Below are 26848 nucleotides of genomic sequence, written 5' to 3'. Positions count from 1 at the left end.
GGAAAGAGAAAGGGAAAAAGAAGCAAGAAGGTGAAAAAGGAAGGGGAGAGGGAGAAGGAGAGGAAGAGGAAAAAATAGGAGAGAAAGGAGCAACGAGGAGGAGGAGGTGGAGAAGGATGAGACGGAAGAGGGGGGAAGGAGGAGCAGCAAATTAAACCTGAAGTAGAAGGAAAATAGAGACCCAAGCAGCAACTGATGAAATAGAAAACAAAGAAACAATAGAAAAATAAAAAACCTAGGAAACCAAAGCTGGTTCTTTGAAAAATAAATAAAATGGACAAAACTCTCACTATACTAATAAAGATTAAAAGCACAAATTGGCCACATCAGCCCCCAATCCCTCTTCTTTGAATTGTTTTGTGACACTGAAGATGGGTCCTGTAGACATTTTGTAATAGTGGGGAGTTGTAACCCATCCCACCATTCTTTTGACATTGTTTCTCTAAGTGCTGACTCTGATTAATATGTAATGTATAAATATTCTATAGTTAATATATAGTTATAATAGATAAAGGGAATCTGTTAAACACACACACACACCCCCCTTTACAGCTACCACCACACTTAATGGCGGAAGACATTTGGCTCCTGAGATCAGGGACAAGGCGAGGACCTCTGCTCTAGCCACTTCTTCCCCACAGTGTACTGGGTTCTAACTAGTGCACTAATGCACCACTAGAAATAAAGCACACATAGAGCAAAGGAATGAGTAAAGCTATCTGTATCTACAGATGAAATTACTTTATATGTAGAACTCTGAAAGAATTTACAAAAAGGAGGGCTTGGTAAAACTAAGTGAATTTAGCAGTGTTGTAGGATTGCAGGTAAAGATAAGAGTAGCAACTGTATTTTGATATATGCACAACAAATAACTGAGAAAAAAATTTAAAAACACCATTTACAATAGCATTGAAAGAACATATAAAAATTTAAGGATACATTTAATAATATGTATGTAGAACTTGCACACAAAAAGCTACAGAAGTTGCAGAGAGAAATTATGGAAAGCCAAAAAATGTGGAAATTTAACAAGCTCATAGATTGAAGGGCCAATATTATTAAGATATTTATTCTCCCTAAAATGATCTATAATTTCATTGTAATACAATCAAAATTCCAGAAAACTCTGCAGAAGAACATAAGGCATGCCTAAAGTTTATATGAAAATGTAAAAGGGCCTAAGTTAATCCTAACAGTTTTGAAGAACAGAGTTGGAGGACTTAGGTTGAGTTCAAATTTTATTATAGAGCTACAATAATGAAGACAGTGTGGTATTTGCCTAAGGATATATAGATCCATAGAACAGAATAAAGAGTTTATTTCTGGATGTGCACATCTGAATGGTCTTTTCAATAAAAGATGCTGGAAAAATTGAATGTCCAATAAAGGGAAAAATGAACCTAAAACCTCTCATTATATGCAAAAATTAGTGCAAAAACGGATCACAGACCTGAATGTAAAAGCTAAAAATATAACACTCTCAAAGAAAGCATAGGGGAAAAATCCTTGTAAACTTAGGATAGACAAAGATTTTTTAGAACACAAGAAAACACCTACCATAAAGGAAAAAGTGATAAATCAGACTTCCAAATTAAAGTTTTATACTCTTGTAAAGATACAGACTTGGAAAAAACAATTCATAGAACATATACCTGATATTTTTTTAAAAAAAGAAAAGAAACTTGCATCTGGAATATTTAAAGAACTCTTACAACTCAATAAGGCAGAAAACACAATTTTTAAAATGACCAAAATATTTGAACAGTGATTTCACAAAAGAAAATATATGAATGACAAATAAACCCATAAAAAGATGCTCAACTTCTAAAATACCTACTACACACCCACAAGAAAGGGTTAAATTATAAAGAACAACAATCTGAAGCATTGACAAGAATGCGGGGCAACTGAAACTCTCAAACATCGCTGATGGGGTGTAAAATCATACAATCTTTTGGAAAACAGTTTGCCAATTTCTTATAAAGTTAAACATACACTTCCCAAAAGATCCAGCGATTTCACTATTTGGAATTTACCCAGAAAAAAAAAGTGCAAACACATGTCCACACACAGACTTGTACATGAATGTTCCTAACAGCTTTATCTGTAACACCAAGAACAGGGGAGACAAACTGTGCTACAGCCATACAAGAGGGCACTCTTTGCAACAAGGAGCAAACCACTGACATACACAGCAACATAATCAAATCCAAAACGGATTATGCTGAATGAAATAAGCCATGCACAACAGGGTACATAGCACATGATGCCACTTTCAAAGTGTTTTGAGACAATGTAAACTTATCAGTAGTGAAAGAAATGAGATCAATGGTTGCCTGAGTGGGGAAGTGAGAGGAACTGACGGCACAGGTGTACAAGAGACCTTTCCAAGATGAAAATGTTTGATACTCTGTCTGGGGCGTTGGTTACATGGATGTATCCTTTTATCAAGACTGACGAACTATAAAGTTAAAAATGGGAACACCTACTTTATTGTATGTAAATTATATCTCAGCATAGTTTATTTTTTAAATATATGTAGGGACCAAACTGTAAATCACTTAGATTTTATTTTAATTTAAAAATTGTCTCTGTAATCTGATTTATTCTAATACTTAGCTTCTTGTGTTTAATAGTGGTACAAAATTTCATGTCAGTTGAGCCTATATTAAACCACTACGAATTCCAAAATTGAAGAGTTAGTTCATTGAAGCTTTAAACTTTCATTATAAAGAATTCCAGGAGTTACTTTATCCACATGAATAACTGAGTTGTTTTTAGGAGGTACACTAATTTTTAAATATAAATTATACTGCATGACAAATATGCTCACCCATACTTAAATATAAATACAATGAGAGTTTAATGAAATAAATGCATCTAACCACAGAAAATATTAGAGGATGATCCAATTCTATGAACTAGCAAATAGCTAAATGTTCCCTTTCTTCTGCATACAAGCAGATAAAAGAATTCATTAGCTCTTTTTAGTCTCTTACCAGTGACACATGAGCAGGCAGACCAGGAAAAGCACAATGAAATGAGACAAAAAAATTTGCTTCAATTTTATCTTTAGACCCACTTACAGCATTGGCTACATAGCATTTTCTTCCTCCTCCCAGCCACCTGGGAAACATTATAACAGAGGGTTACAGAGTTATAGGGCTAAAGTTGGAGCTGAAAGAATTAAAACAAAAAACAATAAACACAGATACCCAATTAATCTGCTAGTATTTATTATTGCAGAAATAGCTTTAGAGGTAGTTTATTAATGAGACTTTTTTTAATTATCCCATTCAAAACATCTATAATTAATTCTAAAGCATCATCATAAAAAGGAAAAGAAAAAAATACTTTTCAGAATGTCGTTTTTGAATAACAGGTTGAAGTGGTTTTCAAAAAGCAGCATTTCCAGTGTTGTTCAGCTTCTTAGTGTGGTAGCATTATCTTTAGACAAGGACATCCACATACTTAGACACATATCGGCATTAATAAATACATCTCTGTGACAATCAAGTTATTCCCACCTTGCACAATCACTTTACAAACAAGATGAAGAAAGCAATCTCAGCATCAACACCGAGGCTCCAAGGTCTGGACCACCCAAACCAGTCCTGCCGCTGAGACCACTGTACCATTGGAATAGTAGAGTGCATTCCAGGTAATGTTAAAGATTCATCTGCTTCCCCTTGGAATTAGTTTAAAAAAACAAAAACAAAAAACTTTCCACAGGATCAAGCAGAAATATCTTTTCTCATTTACTCTTCATTATTTTTAGCCTCCAAAGGCTCATACATCAATCCATTAAAACAAGAACTGGTTCTGAACCAGAACCAAAACCAAAAAGAAAGGAAAACAAAAATCTGAAGAGTGATCTCTAGCACTCAGTGAATATTAGGGTGTTGCTTCCACATGAAAGTTGTCAAACTGTGCAAATTCAAAGGCGTGAGTTCCGATCGCAGCCCAGCCATTCTTCGGGAAAGTCACCTGGATGTCTGTCCAGAGAGGCTTGCCATCCAGCAGGCCCGAGGCGAACTGACCCTGGGGGAGAGAGAAAGGCACCCTTGGAGACACACGAAAATGATTCTCTGAAGACTTTTTCTTAATAACATGTGGTCCACCGACTAGGTGGAGCAAGGATCCTTCTCACTTAAGGATCTCACAGGAAAACAGTTCCAAGAGTTGGAACAAAAGTTTGAAATATAGGAACAATTTTTCTCGGAGGAAATTCTTATCTACCTATGTCAATAAGCTTCCAAGGCACAGGAATATCTCAATATTTCCTTGGACTCCACCAAAATGTTGTAAAACCAACAGAAATGTGCAAGTTTTTATAAGATCATCATTAAATTTTAGACAAGAGCCCACGGAAATAAAAAACATCTGTCACTTACAAGTGGTTGCGCATGCACAGGTGATGACTAACGGCCCCCAACGAGCTCTTCAGACAGGACCGCTGGAGCCAAAACGTCCATTTATTGAAGTCCTTTTTATCCCCATGCACAGAATATCACTTTAAAGTCACCCATATCAGAAAATCCAGGGCCCTCCTTACGTTAGAAAAATAGGGACCCTCAGTGATGATGGGGGCGGGGAGGAGGAAAGAGGGGGAGTCTCCACAGAAATGACTAACTGCTCACTGATGGAGAAAGATGAAGTCCGCCCCTTCATAGCCTGCCATTCCTACTCAGCTAAGTGCCTGGAGCACACTGAATAAATGCCAGTTTGCTCTTATTATCATGATTATAGCACATTTATGAGCACATATTCACAGCGTGCAATTACAACTGAACACTTCAGACTAGCTCGTTTTAATAGATGGACAGCTAAAGAGCGAAAGCACGAGGCCAAGCACCAAAGTAAAATCTGTTTTTAAGTTGTATCATGCAATGGACTTTAGCTATTTCATTTCACAGATGGAAATATTGAGACTTAAGATTAAAAATCAAAGTCACGGATTTACCAGCGGGGCTAGGAACTGAATCCTAGTCGTCCACATACATCCCCATCACTACACACACATGCACGGCTGCCCTCGGCTCTGGCCGTGTTACTGAATGGGCACCTTCTGCCTCTCAGGGAGCAGTGCATATGAACATTGAGCCAAGGGACTCCCATATACAAGTCATATTAAGCACAAAACCTAATGGCACCTCATCTCCTCTTCCCATGCCTCCCCCGCTCACTCCCCAGGTGTCAGCCCTCCTGGCCTCCTGGCTGCTCCTCACACAAGGCCAGTCCCAGCAGCACCCTCAGCTCAAACATCACCCACTCCAAGAGGCCTTGACTGACCTCTCTATCCAGAAAATCCAGGCAGGGGAGCTACTTTATCTCATTCCCTGTTTTCCTCCATTGTATTACTTATTGATTTAGCTACAAGTTTATCGTCTTAAGAACAGGAGTCAGTCAACGCTGGCCATCAGGTGAGTCACCTATTTTTATAACTAAACTGTGCTGGAACACAGCTACACCATTCCTTTACCTATTGTCTATGGCTCATTACAAAGACAGAGCTGAGTAGTTGCAACACAGGCTATAGGCTGACAAAGTGTAAAATGTTTTCTAGCTGGCCCTGTGCAGAAAAGTCTGCCAGACCCCGTCCCAGAAGAACGCAGGCTGTAAGGGAGCAGGACCTTTTCGTGTCTTGTTCACTGCCGTAGCCCGAGAAGAGTGCATGCAGTAAATGCTTCATAAAAATGTGGTGAACAAAAGAACAAAAAGCATTTAGCCCTAAAGCAACCTTACAGAAGTTATCTCCACTTTACAGATAAAAGCACAGAAGCTCAAACAGCTGAAATAACTTGCTGGAAGTCTCAGTACCTATCAGCAAGGTAATAGGAATACTGGACCAACTAGTTCCACGCACACCTACCTACTCCTAAGAATATTAACTTGATTCATTAAGTGTTTCCCACACGTCAGGTGCTGCACCAAATTTTCACATATATCGTCCCATTCAATCTTCATTAAGAAGGGTGTGTGTTCATTACATTATGGATGGGAAAACAGAAGATGAGCAACATGAAATACTTGAAAATGAACATAATAGACCTGAAAGTCCCTTGTCCTAAATACTACACAACAATTCTTAGAGTGAAGTGCCAGATATGTGCTGAGAAGAAATCAAAAATGGCCAACATTAAAATGAGAAAATCCTCATATTGGCTGAAATTTGGGAAACAACATCCTAGATGTTTTGCTTTATTGTTTTCATTTAGGCAGCAAATATTTACATGCCAAATGCTGTTTAATGCATTCAGGATGCACAAGAAAGACATGGTCCCTGCTCTTATGGAGCTTACGTTCTAGGGGAAGGACACACACACACAGGAAGAGCTAAGCCATCAATGGCATGTGAAGAATTAAAACAGGTTGATGTGCTGTGGGTACCGAAGAGACTACTTTAGTCTGGAGAGCTGGAGGACTGTCAGAGAACGTCTGCACAGTTGAGATGCGAAGGAGGAGCAGGATGGCCACAGCTCACAGAACGAACCACAATGGCGCTGGTGGAGGGGGGTGGGGGCTACGTCAGCGAAATCCCCATCCATCCAATACCAAGATGAGAGCTAATTTCTATAAGCAATAATCACACTGTATTAAAGAGATGCCAGCAGAAACAGCTACGATTGTGCAGAGTGGCTGTAGCTGAGGGAGAGAAGACAGAACGGGACGAGGAGGGAGAGATGCGGGAGTATGGCCGGAGGCAGCGCTTTTGAGGAGCCCTTTTGATCTTTTTTTAACCATTCATGCAAAGTACCTGAAAATATTAAGAAAACTTATTTTTAAGCCCCCTCATAAATTCAAAAACTTCATAAAACTATGAAAAATAGGCCTAACAAGAAATGTGTGATACAAAAATAAAACTGAAGGACATGTTGGGAGGTCTTAATAAATGGGGAGAAGCAGCACATTCTTGCTCCCACGTTCTTGATGAATGATATTCTTTAAAAAAAGTTATTTTTGCCAAAATTGATGTATAAATTCAGTGTAATACTAGCAGTCTTTTTCATAGAATGTAAAAGATTATTTAAAAATTCAAATAGAAGAGGACATATACTAGAAGAGTGCATAATTTTGAACTAGTCATCAGAGAGATGCAAATTAAAACCACAATGCAATATTACCTCATGCCTGTCCGAATAGGTATCATGAGTAAATCAGCAAACAACTACTGGTGAGGTTGTGCAGAAAAGGAAACTCTAGTTCACTGTTTGTGGGAATGCAGACTGGTGCAGCCACTGTGGAAAACAGTATGGAATTTCCTCAGAAAACTAAAAATGGAACTGCCTTTTGACCCAGTGATTCCACTGCTGAGAGTATGCCCCAAGAATCCGGAATCACCAGTTCAAAAGAACCTAGGCACCCCTATGTTCATAGCAGCACTATATACAATAGCCAAGTGCTGGAAGCAGCCTAAGTGCCCACCAGTAAATGAGTGGATCAAAAAGCTGCGGTACATTTACACAAGGGAATACTATGCAGCAGAAAGAAAGAAGGAGCTCCTACCTTTTGCGACAGCATGGATGGAACTAGAGAATATTATGCTGAGTGAAATAAGCCAGTTGGTGAAAGACAAATACCATATGATCTCACCTATAAGAGGAATCTAGTGAACAAAATAAACTAACGAACAAAATACAACCACAGGCACGGAAACATGGAGCAGACTGACAGCGACCAGAGGGGAGGAGGGAGGAGGATAGTGGCGGAAGGAAGGGGAAGGGACTGGAAAAGGAGCGCAAATGAACGACCCATGGACATGGACAACGGTGAGGGAATTGACTGTGGAGGATGGGATGGGTGGAGGAGGGCAAAGGGGGGAAAAAACTGGGACAAGTGTAACAGAGCAACGATAAAAAGTGATTTAAAAATGCCAATGAGTCTCTGTAAATAAAGCAATGTGATGACTTGAAAAAGAAATAATGCAGGACAAGTCCCACTGGAAAGCCCCTCAGTCACTCTGACCATGTGTAAGCCAGGCGCTCTCCAAGGTGCTGGAGAGCCAGCCGAGACCGCAACAGAGAGAGGCCAGTCATTACAGGGGCTGCGTCCGAGCGAAGCAGTGGGGCTCACACACATACACTGTCCACAGAATATGTACGCTGCCGGGGGTCATGAGCGCTCTGGAGAAAAACAAAGCAAGGGAAGGGGGCATGCTATTTCATACACGGTGGTCGGGGAAGAGTTCTGAAGGAGGGCGGGAGTAAACCACGTGATCAAAGGGTTTAGACCGTCTACGCGATTTAAAATGCGATACTGGATGATAATGGGCAAACAGAGCAAAATGAAGAACAAAGAAATGTTCAGAAACAAGCCTATGCATACATGATGGTTTTACATCAAAAAAAATAGCCTTAAAAATCATAAGCAAAAGGACAGTCTGTCTATACAGTAAATGATGACAGCTATCCATTTGTTTAAAAAGATTGGTATCAAGCTCTTCCCCTTACAATCCACAAATCAATCCCAGATGGATCAAAGATTTAAATATAAAAAAATCCTAAACTTAGTTTAGTTTTGGGGGAAAAATTTTCCTAACCTAAAGAAAAGGGAAGGCTTTCTTAAACAAAATATAAAGCATAAAAACAATGAAATAAAAGTGAAATATTTGATAACACCAAAATTTTATATTTACATTTATATTCATGAAACATACCATAAGAAAAATTAATATACAAATCATGAGAACAGAAAAAATATTTGTAACCCATATACAGACAATGTGTTACTACCCAGAATATATAATAAATTCATACAGATCCATCAGAAAAAGACAACACAACAGGGGAATAATGAGAGAATTCAATGGGTAACTTCAGAGGAGAGAAAATAAAAATGGTCAATAAATATAAAATATACAATCTCCCTAATTATCAAGGTAATACAAATCATGTCTACTAGTTTGAAAATAATCTTTAAAACTTAATAGTATCAAATATTATTATAACTGCTATAAAAATCGATCCAGTTTGGCTAGCAATATCTATTTTTTTCTTTCTTTTTAATTCTCAGTGAAGGCTCTCACCATGTAACCAATTACACCAGCTAGAACTCTCATGGGAGTCTTGGAATACTCCTTCTTATCCTCTATGTTCAGTTTTAGCAGGTGAAAGTACATCCCGGAACTATAGAAGCCAGTGCATTACACTGTAGTTGGTTTGTAAGTTTATTTCACTGGTTCTCTGGTGAGCTCACATATATGGCCCAGTGTAGGATCTCAGTATATGCTTGTTGAATGCATGTCTGAATGAATTCAGGCCAGTATCTATTACAATTTAAAATGCAATCCCATTTCTACACATCTTCCTAAGCAAATAACAAAACATGTGTATCCAAGAGGCACATAAGAGATCCTCCCCCAACTGCAAGTAAAGTCATCCCTTACTTCCTCAGTTTACCCTAAAGGGAAGAACTGGGAACAAAGTTGTGCCCTTCAAGTGTGGTATAGTGAAATAAACTGTGCTACACCCAAACCACATGGTCAATACATACTGATACTGCCTGGAAAATTAGTATTGTCACTTTTGGTGGTTGGGTAGAGAACACCCAAAAGGGAAGAGAAGAAGTTCAAAAAGTTATTTGAATTCCATTTTCAAGCTCTAGTATAACCTGAACAAAATTATGCCTATCTTGACAGATCAGTATATTATACAGAAGAATTACTCCACATAGGATCCTTTAGAAGCATGTCGATCAGTAACTCATGATCAAGTAGTTATTCTGACAAATATTTTTAGATTCCATGGTACTACAGTTAACCTAGTATCTTCTCTAACAAACATATTCATGGAAACCAACTTCTAAAACATTGTGCTTATAATCGAAAACCAAATTATATTCAACCATCAAAAATAAATTTGTGACTTTGCTTATACCTATAAGCTCCAATTTTAATCTTTGTTCAAGCACACTTGAAAAGACAGTTCAGTTGTTGGGGTGCTAAGGTCCACAGCTGACGGCTCTCCTGTGGGTTGACCCTGACACACACTATCATTCTAGGGAGCAGCGGTTTGCTGGTATCACGGCAGGTTCTCTGTCCATTTCCATTATTTACCACAGTTTCTCCCTCTCATTTGTTAATAGGAAGTGCTAGAAAGGGACAAGAAAAGAACATCTTACCTCCAGTATTCTGATCAGCAATACTTACCTTAATATTTAAAGTGAGTGTATACCATTGTTGTGCTGTGATTTCAACTTGTCCGAAAGCATATAACATCCATCCAGCTGTAACACAAGAAGATTATCTACATCACAGAATCACGTAACTCAGTGGGGGCTCTCAGGTGGCATGTGGAGGTTGTAAAATCAACCTTAATAAGGTCCTACAACTGATTTAAAACAAAACATCCTTCATTCAGGTATGCATTCAACAAGCATATACTGAGATCCTACACTGGGCCATATATGTGAGCTCACCAGAGAACCAGTGAAATAAACTTACAAACCAACTACAGTGTAATGTACTGGCTTCTGTAGTTCCAGGATGTACTTTCACCTGCTAAAACTGAATATAGAGGATAAGAAGGAGTATTCCAAGACTCCCATGAGAGTTCTAGCTGGTGTAATTGGTTACATGGTGAGAGCCTTCACTGAGAATTAAAGAAAGAAAATAATGAGTTGATCCGGGGATGTATTATATTTGAGTGCCTGGGAAAAAACGAGGACGAGATGCTGAGGGGGCAGTTTAAACACAGAGCAGTGGGGACCAAAGACACAGATTTAAGTTCTTAGTTCTAATTCTGCCACGAACTCATTTTGAGACCTTGGGCAAATAAATTAACCTTTCTTGCTCTCTGTTTTGGATTGGAAAATGTAAGGTACCTTCTAGATCAGTCATGCTATGACTATACAATTTCAACTCTAATATCCTTACTACCCACTTCCTCATTTATTTTTATTTTATTTATGGAACTCTTTTCACCTGAGGAGAGGCCAAGAGCAGAATATTATGGGAGGAAGCATTTTTCTATTAATGCAAGAGGAAAATCAAGAGACTGGGACTCAAGAAGAGTCACCACCAACAAGGTCTAGTTTCAACAGAGCAGTTGTGTATACCAAAACCAGGGAATTGGATGGAATGCAACTTGAACATAGTCTAAGTGCCTATTGTGGATAAAACGCTATTCTACATAGAACAAGGGCTGTTCAGATGAATGAGAAAAGTTCAGTTGTTTTCAAATTATCAACTAAATTAGGAAATAGGATTACTCCATTTGAAGCATATCAATACCTCTTCTTATATTTCCGTAAGCACGGTGGCAACATTCTTATAATTTTGTTTTTATTTACAATGTTTCCAGAGCATTCTCTCCCTTCTGCTACCCTCATCCCAGTCTATGCAAATCCTACCCTGACAGCCAACTCAACTCTGTAATACCCAAAAAAGCTCTGTACAATTTTCTCATTAACTCAGTTACCTCTCTCTCAGGTGTGATAGAAGAAGTCACTTACCCAGATCCCCTGTAACTCTGTAGGTTCCATTTGCAAAAATCCAGAAGAAAATTCCTCTGGCGCTTCTAATGAAGATACCACCTTTATTTACTCTTCCGGCAATGAACACGCCTCCCTTGTAAGGGGTCTCTAGGTAAACATCACACTTGATAGTCATATTGGACCTGCAGAATGAAGCTGGTGATTAGTGCTTTTAATTATGCCACTCCGACTGCAGCACAAATCATCGTTTCAGAGCCAACATGCTTCCAAACTTCTAAGTGAGGCGAGCATGTGATTTGCTAGGTCTGTGCTTGTAGCAGGAATGGGCTTCAAGAATCTTCACTGATGATGGTTTAAAGTTTTACATGACTCAAGTCAAGTCATTTCACTGCCACTTTCAATGACTTACTGAAAAACAGTAGTTCCTGATTTTAAGGTTCTTAAGAATGTACAAGTATTTCTTGTTTCTCTACAGTCACATAGCTTCTTATCCTAAGAAGATATATATATTTAAAAAGCCATTTTTTTCTAGGAATATATAAAAGGTAAGTTTCCACACAATTCTGATTAAAAGGGTCTATTACATTTCCATCAGCAAAGACAAGCAGCGAAGGCGATGGCAGGGGTCTCTGGGAGAAAATAAGTGACTTCGGGGCTAAGTTCCACATTGAACCCTAAGGAGACCCCAAACTCCAGATGGAAGATCTAAAATTATTTCTCCACAAACACAGCACCAACTCTGTGTTGACTCTACAGCAGGGGTGCTCAAACTTGGACAGTGCTGCCGTCACCTGGAAGGCTTGTGGAATCCAGGAGGTCGAGCGCAGGCCCCTTGAGTCTGCCGTCTAACAGATTCCCAGGTTATGCTGACGCTGCTGGTCCGGGAATTCCAGCTTGGGAACTGTTTTCCCTTGGAGAGCACCTCTCTTGCTACAGAGGCAGTAAAACCCTCGTTCTGGGGTCACTAACGCACAGGAGTCTATCAAAGGGGGAAGAGTCAGCCAACCAGGAACCACCAGGCCTTGGACAACGAGCTGTCCTCCGGGCTTCCTTTTGTAAAAGCTACAGGTACCTTACGCCATGACAGAGCCACCTTAAGCTGACATGAGCTCTGAAAATAACTCACCTCCCACGGAAAATTTAACTGGGAATGAGAAAGCAAGCCTGAACACAACCAAGAAATAAAGCAAGCAATTCATCTAAAATAAAAACAAAGAAAGGCCCAAAATATATTGGAAATGGGGGGGAAAACTGGATCTAGAATTATGTGGCATTTACATTTCTAGGAGATTCTTCTCACCAGTAAAATTTGCACAGCAGAATTTTCCCGTGTAAATAAAAATACTCAAAAGGAAGCACCTACAAAAGGTAAACAACAATAAGGGAAATTCACATTTAATCCTCTAATCAGAGCTGGGCACTTTACAGGAAAATCAAAGACCAGTAACAGAAGCTGGGCCTCGCCTGTGGGTCCTCGCACAGCAGAGGGGCCCTTTCCCTCTGCAGACCGTCACACCGGCGTGAAACCTCTAAGGAGCCACCCCTTCTTTACAGCCCTACGTCTTTTCTGGTTCATCACAAGTTTGCATGTGCTACAGGCACCATAAAATTACTCTATTTAGAGTTAGCGTGAGAGAAGATTGAGCTCTTTCCTTTCTTTTCCATCACATTCCAAAATAAGTAATTCCAGCAACAGAACTCATACACAACTTTACAGATAATGAATGAAGTATAACAACAGTGTGGTTTCATCCTCCACAGCCACTGCCTCCCAGTAGTGCTGAGAACAAAAACTGGCCATCATATTATGCAAATCTGATGACAGGATGCAGAGTTCACACCTGTGCAACAAAAGGTAACTTCGTGATTGTCCGCAGATCCCAACCCAAGCTTAATAACAAAATGGAAAATCTTAAGTAGCTTTGGTAAAACCTACTTAAATTACGGTGCTGGTCCTTAACTGCACGTAAGTATGAGAGAGGAAGTTAGTTCTACCGCAGACCCAGTTCTGAGAACTGACAGCCCTTGCCACACACAGAGAACAGATTCACTGAAACAAAACCACAAAAACAGCTCACTAGTGTTCCCTTTCCCGCTCTTAGGAAGAAGACAAAGATTCAAATGAGGCTGTCAGGTGTGGTCCAAAGAGAATGGGGTACAGAACCAGAGGCACAAGGCCTCTCGCCCCGGCTCTGGAATTTACAAGTGTGGGATCATGGGCGAATCTTACCCCGGAGCCTCAGCCTCCCAATCTGTAAGCTGAGGGGGTGACGTCTCTGCCACAAGGTGGTTGTGGGAGACACACACCAGTGTTCAGCAGCACCTGCTGCAAGGCTTCCAGGAGCTCTGGGTAGATGAAAACTCCTGAAGGCTTATATCACAGCTTGGGACTAGAAGTGTGATTTATAACAGACCACAGGTAAACAGAAGTGAGAAGGATTTTCTGCAGTATTCCAGAGATAAATAATTTCAGGTTCCTTTCAGAATTATAGTCCCTTCCCTGTCCAGTTTCTAAACTACAGATATGACTGCTTGGCATTAATAGTTAGTGTCACTAAACCTGGAATATTTGTGTTTTATGTTTCATAGTGGAATTACTTCAGCTAAAAGAAAAAAGTAGGGGGGGGGAAAAACACCTAAAACAGGTATAATAGCCACTATAGTGGAATTCCATAACTGACTTAAAGGGGAAGGGGAAGTTTTGGTTTGGTCATTGTATATATGTTTTTTAATTATTTTTTTAGAGAGAGGGTAAGGGAAGGAGAAAGAGGGGGAAAGAAACATCAAGGTGAGAAACATCAGTTGGCTGCCTCCTGTATGCGCCCCAACTGAGGACCAAGCCCACGACGCAGGTATGTGCCGGGCCCGCAAATCGAACTGGCGACGTTTCAGTTTGCGGGAGGACGCCCACCCAACCCAGACACACCAGCCAGGGCTCGTCATTATATTTTAAGTGAAGAATAAATACAACTTGTCTCTTTACCAGAGGCTTAACAAAAAGAGTTGAATTCACTATACAACTAAAAGCTAATTTCACTTTTTACTCTTGCCGTCTGCTGTCACCTCATAGATTTTCTCGAGGGCTAAAACAGTGTAATTCTACCATGGATCCAGCAGGTGGCAACACCAGATAACAAGTCAGCTCTCCAGCAAACCAAAAGGGAGGGGGGAAAACCTCAAATTATAGTCTGTAAATAAATGTAAAATTATTAGTGTGTCCAAAAGTCCTCAATTTTTATATTACAATCATCTGCTCCTGCAATAATCACTATTAAATTGGGACAATCTGAGGAAAGGGAACTGACACAGGCAAACAATTTGCTACTTTGTGGCCACCGTGCTATTCAACAACTATCACCCAGCTATTAGGTTCTTGGACAGGGAGGACTGTGGAGAAGTCCTTGTTTCAGAAGGCACCCAGCAAGACTACAAGGCTTTTTTCAGTCAGATTTACATTAAGAACATCAGTTTTACACACCATTTGTAATCTCCGATAATACTGATCGTGTTGGATGCGTCAGCGGCCCAAGTAATGGGTCGTTGATTGAGAACTTGGCGTAGCGTGTAGCGATGCTCTCCAGGGTCTTCAATGTTCATAAAATATTCAAATACTCCCGTCTGATCAGCAAAATTCGGAGCTTCACTGAAAAACGGGTAATCTGTGCAGAACATAAGAAATCCTCTGTTTAATATCAAATCCTTAAGGAATATTTTCTCTCTGAGATTTTATGGTACATCTGAAGACACTGTTGAAAAGATTTAAACAAGGAAATGAAACTTATAACCAAAGGTTAGGGTTTAGGTTAAAAAAGAGATTAATTTTTATATCATTATTTGACATCGACCTGATCAGTTTGACATACAAACTTTATATATTTAATCCATGCAATTGCTGAAGAGGAATGATCATGAATTCTGGAGTTAAGGCTGGCCACATAGAGATTCAGAGCTAAAGGAACGTACTTTCACAGCCGCTCCGCCACGCACTGGTTTGACAGGCAGAACCTCTCTGCTGGTGAAAATGGAAACCAAGTTGGGCTGCAGGGAAGGAAACTTACCGACATTGAAGTCCTCCTCATAGACGCTTGGGAAGGGCTGGGACTTTGGAGGCGGCGGGTAGCTGCCCTTGCTGCCCGTGGTGAGGGTGGTGAGCGTGAACAGCTCGTCCTCCTGCAGCTCCAGTGTGAAACTGCCGTTGCTGTTGAGGAGCTGAAACAGAAAACATCATGGTCAAGGCCAGCGGCTTCGGCTCGGCTCATCTGGGCCAAAGAGCTTTTTTAAAACATAAGCTTCACGATAAGGCAATCTCATTTCTGTTAGAACTTTCTAACCACTTGTAAAGGACACATTCCATATCAAGGCCCTCAGGAAAAGAAAAGTTTAAATTATTTTGAAGACTTTGTAAGATTATACTTTATACAAAGCATTTTTAAAAGAATTTCACTACATAAAGAAAAGACTAGATGATCCCAAAATCTATTTCTATTAGTCTATTGTCTTCCATTAGACTGTTAGCTCCTTAAAGCTTGTATATATTCAATAAACATAACTAAAAGATCTGCTTATTTACATTTTAGGACTCTGCTAATTTTTTACTAAAGTGGAAAAATCCATAAAATATCACTGTTGACTCCAGTGTTAGTCACGGAAAACCTTTTATTATTAAGAAAAAAAAGTCCAATTCATCGTATGTTCAATATATATTTCAATTAGCAAGTTATGTTTATATCACATTGATGATCTTAGCAATTGTGGCTTAATCTCTGTAAGCCACAATTTCCTCATCTATAAAATCAGAAAAAAATATATGTACTTCAGAGGCTGTTGTGATGATTAACTGAGATAATATTTCTAAAGCGCTCTTAGCCCAGAGTGTGAGAAACACTTCCTATCACCACAGTTCTCTGCTAAACGCAGCCCTCTGTGGTCACTGCTTTGTTTCACAGAGTTAACGCAGCATTCGATACATGCCTGTTTTATGAAATTTGAGCAGCTTTTTTTCTTACTTTGAACTAAAGGGGTTTATATCATATCTTTGCTTTAACAACAAGTTCTTGTTCAGATCTATAAAATCTCTAACATCATATTGTGGCTCAGAAATAACCCCAAATGATATTACTTTTCCTATGGGGAAAAACAATTTCATTGTGCTATTTCTAGCAATTGTTGTACAAAGAGTGGAGACAGTTCTTTTTCTGGAATTTAACATTCAATGAGTGTTCAGTCATTGAGAGTAACTCGTGGATTCACGGGATATTAATAATTACCAGAAAAGTAGCAGATTTGTGTCAGTTAGCTGAATATTGTGCTTCCTTAAGCCAATCCATTCTTTGAAATATTTCTTGAGTAATCACCACGTTCTTAACACTAAAGTAGGCACCCGGGATAAAAGGCTAACTGAGGCACAATGCTAATCCTCACGGTGTCCATGCAGTGGGAAAGTGTTTGACTAGATAAGCACCTATTCCTAGGTGGCTATCAGCTAAGGCTGGTGGGGAAAGCCCCCGAGGAAGTGACGTTTGGCTGAGTCTTGAAGGATGAGAGGCATTCTAAAAGGGGGAAAAAAAAATGCATGGGCAACGTCACAGTAGTAATTAAATTAGCATGCCATGCTCTCAAAAGCGCAGGAAGTGTAACCTGTGAGGCCTGTTTCACAGGACATGCATCTAGAAAGGAAGGCAGCCTTCTCCCTCTTGAGGTGCTAATGAGGGTCAGGGGCTGCCCTAAGGGAGATGAACTTACAGGAAAAATCACCGAGGCACTTTGAGCAAGAGGTTAACAAGACTCAGGTCTGCCTTTTAGACACATCACTCGGGCATCAGTGTGTGGGGGCCTCAGAGAGTCAGACTGGTGGCTGGAAAAATGGGAGTCGGTTTCCAAAATCCCCGGGTGAGCTGATGGGAACTGAAACAAGCAGTAGCAGCGGGAACCGAATGAGGAATGAGTATGAGACACACGTGGACGACAGAATCGACTGTCCTTGATCACTGGTGGGATATAAAGGGTGAGTGGGAAAGACAGCTTCAAATGAGACTTAAATTTCTGACTGGGGCAGCTAAATGATGGTGGCCGCCATTCACCAAAACAAACTAAATACCCAAAACACCAAACACACCTAATAAGGACACAAAACGCTGTGAAGAGTTTTTCTGTTTTTTAAAAAAAATCGTTGAGGACAACTTTCTCTCTATTATGTTTCAGCCATAAAATCAATTATAAAATTAAAAATTCTTAATTCATTAATCAAATTTCTGTTCCCTTTTACTGTTGCCATGCTCAGAATATAGGAATTTATTTTAAAACTACCCATAGAGAATCCAGTTGTTTAAAAAGATATCTCTCAGATGACTTTCCAAGTTTGGTATACCACACTTGCAGCTCCGGTATTTCACTCTGAGGAGAGAACACACAAAAAAGCCCGGCTGAGTGGTTCATCAAACCTTTTGGGGGATTTACAGAATCAGTACCACCAAGAATGAACCTGTGACAATGTACGACTCCTTTTATTTACCAAAAGACCCACCTCAAATTTTAAATAGCAACATTTTGAAAGTAGAAAGGCATTATTCAAGCAAATATTTTGTTTCCCATAAATCTACAGACTTTTGACAAATGTTTAATGGTTTTAGTGCATTGCCTTCAAAAATACTCATTACTATACCTGTGTAGAAAGCTTTTAAAGAATTTTCTGGTATTAAAAAACAATTCTTATGTGATTAGTAGTCACAAAAGGCACTGTATTTTCTGTATTCAAATCTAACAATAGGTAGAAATGGCTAGAATCTGGTCTTTTTTTTTTTTTTTTTTGTACAGAGTACTATAAAGATAATGCTTTAAAAGTTCCCTAGACAACATAATTGATGCTTCTAGTAATAAGAACGACTTTCTTGTGAGTGACTTTTGTTAAGTGTTCTTCAAAGCCTAAGAGTTTAACTCCTAGTGGCCTGGGCAGTGTTGACTAAAACCAGTCAGCAGATAGAAGAAACCACTGCATGAATTCCATTCATAGGCAAGCTCTTAATAACTGTAATATACAACTTCATTTAAAGACAGCTAGCCTGTGATAAAATACACACACTCTCAAATTCAAAACCACAACAGAAGTCCTACATATTTACTTACAAAAGAGCCTTGAAGAACAAAGGTAGCAAACTGGTGCGACACGCTGAAATAAGGAAGCAGGGGCCGTATGCACTTAGAGTGTTTATGGCTCTGAGGAGAAAATTTAAAAATCACATAAATTATCCAAATCATGCACAAGCAAAGTTACAACATTTTTCTAAAAAATCTTAAACATATAATGCCCCAAAATTAACAGAAATTGTATACATTACATGACAGCTATGAGTTTATGGCAAGTTTTTAAAGAGTTTTTCTAATACAACCTATACTGAATGTTCTTGCCCATGACTAGTCAAAGGAAAGCTCACTGGCATTTTGACTGAATCAAACTTTGAATTCACAACTAAATTCCAGGCATTTTATAGCACAGATGTTAATTGTTATGTTATTATTATTTTCCAAGTAAAATACATCAAATAAAAGTAAGTTCTTGAAATGCTTTTACTGAAAAGGCATATCATCTAAATATAACCTTCAAATACACATCTAAGATCAGCTGAATACATATAACAAATAATTCTTACATATAACAAATAATTCTCACATGGCCAACATCCTTTTTTAACAAAATAGTCACTACTATGGGATTGAATCAAACAAAGTATGAAACATAATCCCTATTTGAGGGTATTCAACAGTCACAGAGCACCTGCAGTATAAGACTGTGCGCCAGGCTTATATGGCTTTTATGTGGACAATAAAAAAATTATAATCATTATTAAGCGATTTCAATACCCTATCCTCAATAACTGATATGCAACTAGACAGAAAATCAACAAGGATACAGGAGATTTGAATGCTACCAAGTAACTTGCCTGGATTGACATCTATAGACCACCTCATCCAGCAACAACAGAATGCACATATTTTTCAAGTGCACATTCACAAAGGGTATACCATATTCTTAGCAATAAAAGAAGTCTGAATAAATTCAGAAAGTTTCAAGTCACACAAAGTATCTTCTCTACAACAGAATTAAATCAGAAAATAACAGACAAACCTCTGGAAAAATTCTAAAGTATTTAAAAACAAAATAACAAATTTCCTAATAACCTATGACTCAAGATAAAAAATAAAAAGGGAAATTAGAAAAAAATTGAGCTCTATGGAAATGAAAACAACATATCAAGGTTTGTGGGTTGCACTAAAGTAGTACTTAGGAGAAAATTTATAGCACGAACACCTAGATTAGAAAAGAAGAAAGGATTTGAGACTTCAGCTTCTACCCTAAGACTGTATGAAAAGAGGAACAAAGCAGAAGAAAATAATAAAAATCAAAGGAAAAATCACTAAGCAAAACGCAGAAAAACAAGAAAAGAATAATCAATAAACCAAAAGCTCATTCCTTAAGAAGATCAATAAAATTGATAAACTTCAAAATGCTAAATATGGAGTTACCAGTTGAGCCAATAATTCCACTCTTACATATGCCCAAGAGAAATGAAAACACATGCCTAGAGAAAACAATTATACACAAATATTATCTCAGCATTATTCACAGCGTCCACAGTTAGAAACAATCCAACATACATCAACAGAAAATGAATAAACAATATGTACTATAGCCATAAAGTGGAATATTATACAGACATAAAAATAAATAAGTTCAAATACAGAACCATGAAAACATTAAGTGAAGGAAGCCAGAAACAAAAATCCACAGATTATATGATTTAATTTATTTGAAATGTCAACAACAGGCAAATCCACAGAGATAAAAAGGAGAGTAGCGACTGCCAGGGGGTGAGGGAGAGGGAACAGTGAGTGATCGCCAACGAGTGCGAATGAGTATGGGGTTACTTTTCAGAGTGATGAAAATGTTGTCAAATTCTGTGAATTAACTAAAAACCACTGAATCGTGTAACTTAAAGGGTAAATTTTATAGTATTCAAATTAAATTTCAATTTTAAAATTCAATATAACTCATTATTTTAGTAAACACCAAAAAAAGAAAAATGATACGATGTTTTCAATAAATGCAGAAAAACACGTGACAAAATCCAACATCCGTTCCAGATTTTTAAAAAGTGCTAGGAATAGAAGGGAACTTCAATCTCATAAAGGATAGGCACGGAAAACATCATACTTAATGGCAAAAGACTAAATGCTTTTCTCCTGAGATCAAGGACAAGACAGGAATATCTGCTGTCACTACTTCCATTCAACATTGTATTGGGGATTCTAGCCAGTCCAATCAGGCAAGAATAAGAAATTAAAGATAGCCAGACTGGAAAGGAAGATGTAAAATTATTTTTATCTGCAGGTCGTCTACAAAGAAAATCCAATGGAATCTACAAAAAAAGCTACTAGAACTATATGTAAGCTTAGCAAGGTTGCAAAAAACAAGATCACTATACAAAAACTTGTATTACTATATACTAGCTACTAACTGAATTGAAATTTTGAAAAATACTGTTTACATTGACAATGTAAAATACTTAGATAAAAGTTTCATAAAAGATATGAAAGACCTGTACACTGAACACTATAAAATATTGTTGAAAAATGTAAAGGAAACCTAAATAAATTTGAGGATATGCCTAGTTAATGGGCTGAAAGATGATGTTATTCAGACATCAATTCTCCCAAACTGATCTTTAGATTCAAGGCAATCTCAATCAAAATCTGACCAGGGTATTTTTTTTTTTTAATAGATATTGAGGAGCTGTTCTGAAATGCTCATGGAAGTACAAATTACCTACACTAGCCAAAATAACTCTGAAAAAAAAACAAATTGGTAGGAGTAAGACTACCTATTTCTAGGAATTATATATAAGGGTGGGCAAAAGTAGGTTTATAGTTATAATCCTGTAAACCTATTATACGTATAATCTTCAAAAGCTGGTTTAACAAAAGTGACTTAATCCCCCCCAAATAAACAGCAAAGAATTACCATAGTTTCAACGATGATGGTAAGGTTACCTAAGCCATCAGTCAGAGCTACATAGCTTCCTCCCTTTTCTAAATGGCCGACTGTCTTCAGGTAATACCAACCTGGTTGAGTAAACTGAGTAGTATGAGCTACAGAGAGGCAGAGAAAAGACTCAAATAAGATAACAATGGTAATAACAGGGTTTCTTTTAAACAAACAAAAAATCTGTCTAATGATTTGTGTATGATTAAATCTAACAAGCTAGTTTTATTTTGGAAGGTACTTGCCAATCCCAGGTTCCAACTTTGAAATAATTAGTCCAGTTAAATGGTACAATTGTGAGAAGATTCTTATAATGACTAGTAAAAATAAATGAGCCACACGCTGTCAGTTCAAGAATACTGGTTGTATTTTACCAAGAGTTAAAATAAAGTTATCCCCTCCCAACCTTTGTTCATCTCTATTTAACCCAACCTAATATAATGACAAAAATAAGGTTAAAAGAGTTAATAATGCTTCTCAAAAACTAAGCTCTATGATTTCAAACAAGTTTATTTCCCACAATATACATGGTCCGGCAGAAGTAACACTTGCTTGAGTGTGGTTGGTAGGGTAATAACATGGGTGTAATAATTTATAGTTTTAATTTGAACATTTCACCTAAAATGTCATATGGTGTGCTTGAGTATGATATTGTTATGTCACAGAATTGCATGCTCGTGATTTTGTAATAAAAACTTTTGTTAAAAAAAAAAGGGGGCGTTATTTGTGCTGGACCCTGTGTATTTACTGGGCGCCTCCACAGCTGGCTCCGAAAATGTACTAAGCAATACTCTACATCTCAGCCCCACACCAAAAAAAAGCAGTTTCAACATTAGCCAACCAGGACATATTCCAAGGCAGTATAATGATTATTTGTATTTATTAAAGTTACTTGAGAAACAGCAGTGCAAGAAGGACACTCTGACCCTTCTCTCTACCCCCTGAATGTAGGAAATAAACCTCCCAGGTAAAGGTACCCACCCTGCACCAGGAGGCAGAGAGACACCCTTATGCCAGAGACTGGAAGTTCAGAGCGGAGAAAGCTGTGTAAGCAAACTGCTTAGTTTCTTCACTAATGAGCACCCAAGACGCTTTTGTTATCTTGTCAGTTCAGCACAAATATCTTGTTTCTTTGTCTAAAAGGTATTATCAACAGCCGGCTTTGGCCACTTCTTAGGACCCGTATCTATGAGACCTCCTTATGCACAAACTTAAATTTGGTTGTTTTTTTTTCCCCTCCTGTTAATCTGTCTTGTTCCTAATTAATTATTAGACAGTCAAAAAAACAAGAAAATTAGGGGACGATTTCTCCCCTTCCCAACAATCCTTTCTAATCATTTTCTGCTTTGTCTCTTAGGAATTTCGGGCGTGAGAGACGGTATGTGAAGCACACCTGTTATCCAGATAGGAGACTCTACTGCGTAGTGCCCACTCCACGGCTCCTGAGCGGTCATCAGTCCGCTACGCCCATACGGCAACTGCTCATAGTAACTGGCCACCAAATTCCAAGCGATTGTTCTAAAAGATTTGTTCGATAAAAGAGGAACACCAAAATAGCTTGTGGTAAAAATGTTAATGTCTAGAAGCCTACATAGCCAAAAGACCTACACATAATTTATGTAAAAAATATGTAAATAACCAGAAAATGACCACACGAAACAAGAAAATGTAACATGACTAAGATCATTCACGTTTTGAGAAATCCAGTGTTGGAGGCATCTATATATTGTTAATGGTGAATCATATAATAAAAAAATACAAATGTATATACAATATACAATTGAGTAATGGTGTGACCAGAAGATGGACTGTACCCTGCTAGTACCAGACATGTCACAAATGTGAGTCAAACACAAAATAAAAGCTTTATCCATACCTGTTTTCCTGTGATAGTCAGCCTCCTTAATGCCCCAGTTTCATGACATAATTTTATGCAGTTCTGAGTGACTGCAAAGTTTTAAAATCGAGACTGACTGCCTGCGTTGAAATCATGGCTCTACCACTTAACCTCTCTGGACCTCAGTTTCTCACCTGTAAAATGAGGATAAGAACTGTACCTAGTTCATGTGACTGCTGTGAGAATTAAATGTACCAAGCACATGAAGAACACAGAACAAAGTCTGGGCTGTAGCACTGCTATGATCCTGCTTCACCTACAAGTACTACTTGGGTCAGCTTGCTGGTCAGTATTTTGGTCCATTCTGTGAGACGTCCACAGAAGGTGCTCACCCCTAAAATTGTGACTCTGGTTCTCAGAGAAATCCAAGGGCAAAAGGGAATCTCTAGACCCTGGACCCTGGTACTGCTGGGTTCCTCAGAGCTAAGAACAAAAAACAAAACAAACAAAAGAAAAACCAGACTTTACTCAGGTAATAAAATAAACAGGTTATTTTTCTTATCAAGTCCTCACCCATAATAAAACGGCAGACTGACATTCTTAGAAAGTCAAAGCCTTCTAATTCTGTCAACACAAAGTAGGAATAATAGTCCCAATTTTCAAAAATCCTTACTACCAGTGAAAATTTTAAGGGTTCTCATGATTTTACCCATGGATTATAAGATGCATGGCGTCTTCTCTGGCTGGTGCTAGAAATATAAGTAAACAACATGGAGAGCACTTTGTAATATATAAAAATGCCTTGGAACCCTAGAGATCTCTGACCCAGACACAGATTCCATTTCCAAGAATACACCCAGAGGAAACAATCATAGATGTCTATGAAGATATCTGTATGCAACTGGTCATTTCAGAGTGTGCTGAGCTGTAACTAAAATAGAAAGAAATAACTTTGATTCCTAGGAAAAGAACAATATTCAATGAGGTATAATATATTTTCTACATCAGAGTTTCCCAAATTTGTGTGCCCCAGGATCACCTGGGCACCAACTAGCCCAGTAGAGTTCCAGGCACCGTCCCTGGAGATCCAGGTTCAGCAGGTCTGGGCGGCCGCCGAGAATCAGTACAAGCAAGTATCTAGGTGCTTCTTGAGACAAGGCAAGTTTGGGAAATGCTGCCTTATGTAAAAGAACATATATAAAAACTACAAGTGATGAAGTCAAAGTATACTGAAGTATGAGAAAAAGTTCATAATGCCTTATTAAGTGAAAAGCAGCTTATTTATTGAACATTACATAGTATGTTCTCAATTCCGTGTTAAAATTTTGCATATATAATATAAATGGGAAGATGTATAGTGATATTTTTAAGAACAGTTACTTCTGGGTGGCAGAAATATGAGTGACTTTGTTTCCTCATTTGTATTTATATGTAGTTACAAAATTCTCTGCAATGAGTAGATATGACTCCTAATAATACCAAATTAAGTTATTAGAAGCAAAGGCTCCATGATAAGCATCTTTCCTTTCAAAAAGAGAAGACAAAGAACAAAGAAGGCTGTCAGAATAATGTCAGCTCACATTAACATCATAGAAGTATATATTGGCTTGCTTTTGCTCTATTTATTTTTGTTTTAGAAAGCTAAGTTGAATTTAATTACAATTAAAGCTCCTCAAAGCATTTAAAAATCTTCCCTGAGAAATAAAAAAAGAGTTGTGTTCTCTCTTCAGGACCTCTGCTTTGGGAACAGACAGTTACACAAAGGAAGTGAAGGTACAAGGGAAATTTCTTGTCCAGAGGCGGATTAGAAAGTGAGTAATCCACACAACACCTTCCCCATTCTTCTATAAAGGTCACTGTCATAAAAAATGAGGAAGGAAGGAAACTATTCTAGACTAAAAGTGATTTTAGGGTCATAATGTCTAAATGCAATGATTGCTGTTTGGCTCTTACTTTAAAAAAAAAAGCTATAAATAACATTTTTAGAGACAAGTAGGAAAACTTGCATATAAACTAGTTATTAGAAATATTTTTTAAATGTCCTTATGCTCTTATGTATCAAAATGATATTGTGATCACATAGGAAAATATCCTTACTTTTGGAGCCACATGCTAAAATATTTAGGGGTAAAGTGTCATGATATCTGTAATTTTACTTTATAAATATATATGTATATATACATGCATATACATACATATATATTGCTTGTTAAAATCATAGAAGTACATACATTTTACTATATATTAATTATATGTCAATAAGCCTGATTTTATTTAATACAGATGATATTCAAATATAGAAAAATAAATAGATGTATTCTAGGTACAGATATAGTTATAGATGAAGCTACTAAGGCAAAATGTTTACAATCATTGAATCTGTGAGAATATGGAAATCCACTGCACATTTTTCTACAATTTCTGTTTTAAAAAATTTTCAAGGTAAAAACCTTTAAAAGTCGTTAATACTTACGAAGTCATGTAGCCATTGATATAATTCTGGTTCAATATGCGGCCCCAGCAGCCAGCACCCACTTCATTATTTAAAGTGCTAAAATCTTCAGAAGACCAAAGCTTCTTCTTGGTCAGCTTGGCATTCTGTACTGTGTGGGTCCCAGGATAATGAGCTCTAGAAAAGAAAGGATGGGAGGAAATGGGAAAAGGTCTAAACGCAGCACTTATATCCACTTGTTGAGTAAATAAAAATGCACGCCTTCTCCGACACGTTCTATTTGAAAACAATGGGCAGCTTCCAGGTGGACCTCACACAGATTGTAAGCACCTGCTTCCCAGCCTTACGTCTCAGGGGGCTCTTAAGATGAGAGAAACCTACAGCCACACACTAAATGGGAAGGAAGATGAATGAGAAATCTGTTTCTGGAAACCATAAAATTTATGGAAGCATGTTGATAGATGGAGGTAGCAGAGGAGGCCACAGCCTAGAACCCTCCAAGAGGTGAAGAGCGTGGAGACAGGATCCAGACTTCCCAGGGGAAGACCAGGGTTTGGGACCCCAGAAAGGAAGAGTGAGAAGGGAGCACAAAATAAGACTAATGAGTCTATTACATAAAGTAGTACTTCCTCCCTTGCTCCCAGCCTTAGTAAACAGAGAAAGACAACTTGGCATTTGCTCCCCCAAAACAACAAAAAACAATAAAAACCCACACAGAGTTCTTTCTTGAATAAATTACCTTGGAAAAACTACAAGTTATAATCCCAGAGCAGTGCTGGCTCTCACACTGGGCGGTATTGCCTGCTGGCGGGCGGGGGATGGGGGGCGGTGGGCAGGGTTTGGGGCTGGTATCTAGGGAGGGCATCCAGGGAGGGCATCCAGGGAGCAGAGGCCCGAGATGCGGCTAAACATCCCACAAGGCACAGCGCAGGTCCCCACCACAAAGAATTACCCAGAGAAACACCAAAACGGCAGAGGCTGGGAAACCCGGCCCCTGAGGAACGAACCTTCCCCTTTATTCTAGCATTTGAAAGGGGTCAGTCAGTTGAAGTAGAAATGTATATTTATTATTCCAAGAGTAAAATACTGC

The 26848-nt window shown here is 38.4% G+C and overlaps 1 protein-coding gene across 3 annotated transcripts in view; it reads right to left on the bottom strand.

Annotated features, from left to right (window-relative positions):
• Nucleotides 1–2660: 2660 nt before the first annotated feature.
• Nucleotides 2661–26848, bottom strand: part of GALC (galactosylceramidase) — a 40171-nt gene continuing 15983 nt past the window's right edge. Inside the window, exons 8-17 of one of the 3 annotated variants that reach the window (XM_054567182.1) lie at nucleotides 25780–25935; nucleotides 22863–22987; nucleotides 21449–21576; nucleotides 18556–18645; nucleotides 17740–17826; nucleotides 15492–15642; nucleotides 14912–15092; nucleotides 11452–11615; nucleotides 10148–10224; nucleotides 2661–4041 (exon numbers count right to left, since the gene is read on the bottom strand). In XM_054567182.1, the coding sequence (XP_054423157.1) occupies nucleotides 3895–4041; nucleotides 10148–10224; nucleotides 11452–11615; nucleotides 14912–15092; nucleotides 15492–15642; nucleotides 17740–17826; nucleotides 18556–18645; nucleotides 21449–21576; nucleotides 22863–22987; nucleotides 25780–25935 (1306 nt within the window). In that variant the 3' untranslated portion in view covers nucleotides 2661–3894. Of the gene's footprint in view, nucleotides 4042–9911; nucleotides 10090–10147; nucleotides 10225–11451; nucleotides 11616–14911; nucleotides 15093–15491; nucleotides 15643–17739; nucleotides 17827–18555; nucleotides 18646–21448; nucleotides 21577–22862; nucleotides 22988–25779; nucleotides 25936–26848 lie in introns of those variants that run through there. The other 2 variants (XM_054567183.1, XM_054567184.1) reach the window with 2 other exon arrangements.

Source organism: Pteronotus mesoamericanus, unplaced genomic scaffold (genome assembly GCF_021234165.1).
Source record: "Pteronotus mesoamericanus isolate MK-2021 breed Mesoamerican mustached bat unplaced genomic scaffold, CSHL_Meso_final contig_182, whole genome shotgun sequence".
NCBI classification, from domain to species: Eukaryota; Metazoa; Chordata; class Mammalia; order Chiroptera; family Mormoopidae; genus Pteronotus; species Pteronotus mesoamericanus.
This window is presented reverse-complemented; position numbering and strand designations above follow the sequence as displayed.